General features: G+C 50.1%; 1 protein-coding gene across 1 annotated transcript in view; it reads right to left on the bottom strand.

The window, feature by feature from the left end:
• Positions 1–1,962, bottom strand: part of Ppil2 (peptidylprolyl isomerase (cyclophilin)-like 2) — a 29,340-nt gene extending 27,378 nt beyond the window's left edge. The window contains exons 1-4 of the mRNA XM_013031519.1: positions 1,951–1,962; positions 1,409–1,531; positions 1,179–1,268; positions 512–587 (exon numbers count right to left, since the gene is read on the bottom strand). Of these exons, the coding sequence (XP_012886973.1) occupies positions 512–587; positions 1,179–1,268; positions 1,409–1,531; positions 1,951–1,962 (301 nt within the window). The remainder of the gene's footprint in view (positions 1–511; positions 588–1,178; positions 1,269–1,408; positions 1,532–1,950) is intronic.
• Between the last annotated feature and the right edge of the window lie 675 nt (positions 1,963–2,637).

Raw genomic sequence — 2,637 nt, 5'->3', positions numbered from 1 at the left:
CTAGCCTTGAGCTGAAGAGCTGAGGGACAGCGCCCAGGCCCAGAGTTCAGGCCCCACAACCGGACCCAAAAAAAAAAAATATTCTCTGGGCATGAGTCTTGCTAGCTCATCCATGGCTGCAAAACTGTCACAGTGAGCTGAGAAAAATGGGGGGTGAGGGAGGCTTCCCCACATGGGGAATCAGAATGTACTAGCCACTCTACAAGACCGATTTACACCACCCTTCCTGAGGGCAGGGACTAGATGTCAGTATAGCCTGATCCTATGATTCCACTGTCCTAACCACAGAGGCTAAAAGCATGGGCAGAGATGTCTCAGGAAGGTGGTGAAAATGGCTGGTGCTTCCCTGACTGTATTTAGTTGAGTCTTTGGACAACTGGCACTGAGCATGGATTTGGGAAATGTCAGGCCCAGAGGTACAGCCACAGCCCTGCAGGCCCTAGGCCAGGGAAGCCAGGCTTTGCCCAGAAACACCACCTGTACTACCCAAAGCAACTCTGGTTATACATACCTGGGTCCGTTACTTTCATGTTATTCTTAACATGGAAGAAGTTGGAGACATTAAATTTGTCCAGGTTGGTGGGATCCTGTAGCAAGAAGAGAGCCCAGTAGTGTGAACACTTGGCTGCAGCTCAACAGCAAGACAGGTGCATAGCTGTGTCAGGGCCTACAGAGGAGAGGGTGGCAGCTACAAGAGGTCTAGTGAGCTAGGCTGGGTCAACCTCTGCCCCAAGAAAGGCAGATGAGGACAAGGCACACAGCCATATAACTGACACAGTTGCAACAGGACAAGACACAGGTAGGACCTGGCCGCTCTGCTTATCTACATCAGAGTTCTCATCATCCACGTGCACCTACAGAAATGTCTCAACTGGTACTGCACATGGAGCATGTGACAGTCTGTCCCTGATCTCAGGGAGGGCAGTGCAAAGCCAGCCTGCAGAGTGGCCAACCCATTCTGAGGCCGAGATGGAGGTGGGGACAGAGATAAAGTCCCTGACATGACAGGGGCTTCATAGGAGGAGCTGCGAGATTGGGATGGAGGAAGCGGCCTGTAACAAGACAAGGTGACGAAGGGGGAAGGAGGGGACCACCAAGCCTGGCGAGGAGAGCAAACTGAGCAGAGGGCAAACAGAAAGGCCCTACGGTGGGAGCTCCCTGCAGCTGGCAACTCCCACCTGGAGGGTGATGATATCCTGGCGGGAGAAGGGCTCATCAGTCAGCAGGTCCCGGAAATTCTTGGCCTTGATGTTCAGCTGTTCCACTGCCTGCAGCCAGAAGCAAGTTGGTGTTCCAGACCCTAGCCTACTATTAGGCCCAGAGACAAGCAGAGAACAAGCATACAGGATGCTCATCTCTCTCTGCCAATGAGCACTAACCAAGTCACCGCTCCACAGCCAGCACTCACCTCATAGGCATAGACATTGCCAGTTGTCCTAACAGCCACAATATGGGTGTTGTCAGTGAACACAGTGAACAGCACTGGGCAGTGGTACTTCCCTAGACAGAAGGTGCAGAGAAAGGCCGGTTGCTGTCTCAAAGATTATGACAAAGCAGGGCATGGTGGCACCAACATATAGTACCAACTACTTGGGAGACTAAGGTAGAAGGATCAAGAATTCAAAACCAGCCTGGATACCGTCACAAGAGCTTAGCTCAAAAATAACATTCTTCCTAGCTACTCAGGAGGCTAACATCTGAGGATCATGGTTCAAAGCCAGCCCAGGCAGGAAAGTCCATGAGACTCTTATCCCCGGTAAACCACCAGAAAACCGGAAGTGGCACTATAGCAAGTGGTAGAGCACTCTTCTTGAGCTCAAGAGTGCAGGGACAGCACCCAGACCCAGAGTTCAAGCCCTACGACTGGGGGAAAAAAAAAATTCTTTAAAAAGGGAGTTGTGGGTAATGTTCTGTGGTAGAGCACTTCAAGGACCAGGCAGACACTCTTACCATTTCAGCCATGCCACTAGCCTTTTTTGCTTTAGTTATTTTTTAGACAGGACCTTCTGTTATTCCCCAAGCTGGACTGTACCAATTCTACTTAAACCTCCTCTGTATTTGGGATGACAAGCACACAGCACTAAGCCCAGCTGTTGATTGAAATGGAGTTTCTCTAGCTTTTTAGCCAGACTGGCCTCAATCTCTGCCTCCTAAGTAGGTAGGCTAACAGGCACAAGCCACTGTGCATGGCCAAAAAACAAGCTTTGCTTAACCCAATGAAGATCATTACAGGGTCAGAGGAGAGAAGATGGAACCCTAAGCCAGCTGTCCTGAGATGGGAACCAGAGGGACAGCAGCCATTCAAGCTAGGCTGTTAGAAAACTCCAAGTCAAGATCCACCCACTCCTGCTTTATCTTTATAAGAAGCAGGTTATCAGGCCCCAGCAGCCTGATCCAGGTGAACACCACACCAGCCACCTCCTCCTCTTGAAACTAAATCTGGACAGGATATAGCTTATCCTTCTAGAGTTCCATCCACTACTGCTTCGTTGTTAGCGTAGTGTCTTTGTGTGTGTGTGTGCACGTGTGTGTTTTACTGGGATTTGAACTCAGTGACTTGCACTTGCTAGGCTGATGCTCTACTACTGAAGCCATGCCTCTAGCCCTGGTTTTTTCTGCTGGTGATTTTTTTTTTTT

The sequence above is a fragment of the Dipodomys ordii genome, unplaced genomic scaffold (genome assembly GCF_000151885.1).
Source record: "Dipodomys ordii isolate 6190 unplaced genomic scaffold, Dord_2.0 Scaffold141, whole genome shotgun sequence".
In the NCBI taxonomy this organism is placed as follows: domain Eukaryota; kingdom Metazoa; phylum Chordata; class Mammalia; order Rodentia; family Heteromyidae; genus Dipodomys; species Dipodomys ordii.
The sequence above is the reverse complement of the archived record's forward strand: the minus strand, read 5'-3'. Positions and strand labels throughout refer to the sequence as shown.